This window comes from Rhagoletis zephyria, unplaced genomic scaffold (genome assembly GCF_001687245.7).
Source record: "Rhagoletis zephyria isolate East Lansing unplaced genomic scaffold, Rhagoletis_zephyria_1.1 Rzeph_scaffold_61286, whole genome shotgun sequence".
In the NCBI taxonomy this organism is placed as follows: Eukaryota; Metazoa; Arthropoda; class Insecta; order Diptera; family Tephritidae; genus Rhagoletis; species Rhagoletis zephyria.
Window position 1 is genome coordinate 1 of NW_016218337.1, and position 1587 is coordinate 1587.

The following is a 1587-nucleotide window of genomic DNA, read 5'->3' on the forward strand; positions in this document are numbered from 1 at the left end:
ATGGCTGGGCGCCACAGCAAGTGGTTGTTGTTGCTGCTGCTGTAATTCAGGTGACACTTTTGTGCGTGATTCATTCGCTGGAAGGCACTGGTTGCACTGTGCCAATTACTGTGCCAGCTCTCTACATAAGATTTCAACAGAAATGTAATTTGTAGTGGAGTGCATTGAACTCACTACTGTGTTGTGCTTCAGTCTCTGCTTCGTTATCTGGAATCGTAAAATGCTCTTTATTTGCATGACANAAATCATATCAGTGGCTGCAGTGATGGTGATGATGAAAACTGAATGATCACTTCAGCCTTTAGGCGCATCCTTGCCCGCCTTTGACCCTGCCGCCTTTGAGCCCTTCGGATCCTTTGAGGCGCCGCCGCCCTTGGCACTCGCCCCCTTTGCATCTTTTGAGGCGCCTCCCTTGGCGTCCTTTGAACCGCTCTTAGCGTCTTTAGAGCCGCCTTTGCCAGCTGGATCCTTTGAACCATCAGCTTTGCCGTCCTTCGATCCGGCTCCCTTTCCACCGGCGTCCTTTGATCCACCGCCTTTGGCGTCTTTTGAGCCACCCTTTGCAGGATCCTTAGAGCCATCTTTAGCAGAGCCTTTAGCGGCCGGATCTTTAGAACCGCCTCCTTTTGCCGGATCTTTTGAGCCGGCTCCAGCAGGATCTTTAGAGCCTCCTTTTGCAGGGTCTTTAGAACCGGCCCCAGCAGGGTCTTTAGAGCCGCCTCCTTTCGCCGGGTCTTTTGAGGCGTCCTTTGAGCCTCCTTTTGTAGGGTCTTTAGAGCCGGCCCCAGCAGCGTCCTTTGAGCCGCCTTTGCCGTCTTTCGAAGCACCTCCTTTGCCAGCTGCGTCCTTTGACCCATCGGCTTTGCCGTCCTTCGAACCGGCACCTTTTCCGCCGGCGTCTTTGCTACCATCTGCTTTACCATCCTTTGATGCCCCCTTGGCGCCATCTTTGCCACCATCTGCTTTGCCATCTTTTGAGGCACCTTTTGCTCCATCTTTTCCACCACCATCCGCAGCTTTACCGTCTTTGGATCCTGCTCCAGCTCCTTTTGAGGCGCCCTCTCCGGGCGCCTTTGAAGCACCAGCGGCTCCAAAGGCTGCCAGCGGATCAGCCGCCTTGGCCGCATCAGCACCAGCGCCAGCTCCCTTTGAGGCTCCTGCATCTTTACCCGCGGCATCTTTTCCAGCAGCATCTTTTCCATCTTTACCGGCGTCTTTGCCATCTTTGCCCGCCTCACCGGCTTTTGATGTGCCTGCGTCGCCTGCTTTGGCACCAGCACCTTTTGAGGCGCCTTCCGCAGCTTTGGCGCCATCGCCGGCAGCTGGGGCCGCTGGGGCAGCAGCAGCAGCCGGGCCACACTGCTTCCCGGCGGCACTGTACGCCGAGTGAATGTTGACGAGAAGGGCGTAGATGCGCTTCAGATCCTGGATTGTCTCCGGGGAGAGGCGGTCGCCGCGGACGTCCATCAGCATCAGCACCATGCGGTTCATGGCGAACTGGTTCTTCAGCGTCTTGATCGTCTTCGCCGCTGGTTTGCCTCCCGCTGCTGGAGCTCCTGCCTTTTTCGACTCCTCCTTCTTTGATTC

General features: G+C 56.3%; 1 protein-coding gene across 1 annotated transcript; it reads right to left on the minus strand.

The window, feature by feature from the left end:
- Positions 1-294: 294 nt before the first annotated feature.
- Positions 295-1491, minus strand: LOC108356586 (keratin, type I cytoskeletal 9-like). The gene has a single exon (XM_017607688.1). It carries the CDS (start codon positions 1489-1491, stop codon positions 295-297), a length of 1197 nt encoding a protein of 398 aa, XP_017463177.1.
- Positions 1492-1587: the final 96 nt, after the last annotated feature.

Bases quoted from the DNA above. Each gene is read 5' to 3' on its own strand.
- LOC108356586 (XM_017607688.1), bottom strand. From the start codon at position 1,491: ATGAACCGCATGGTGCTGATGCTGATGGACGTCCGCGGCGACCGCCTC.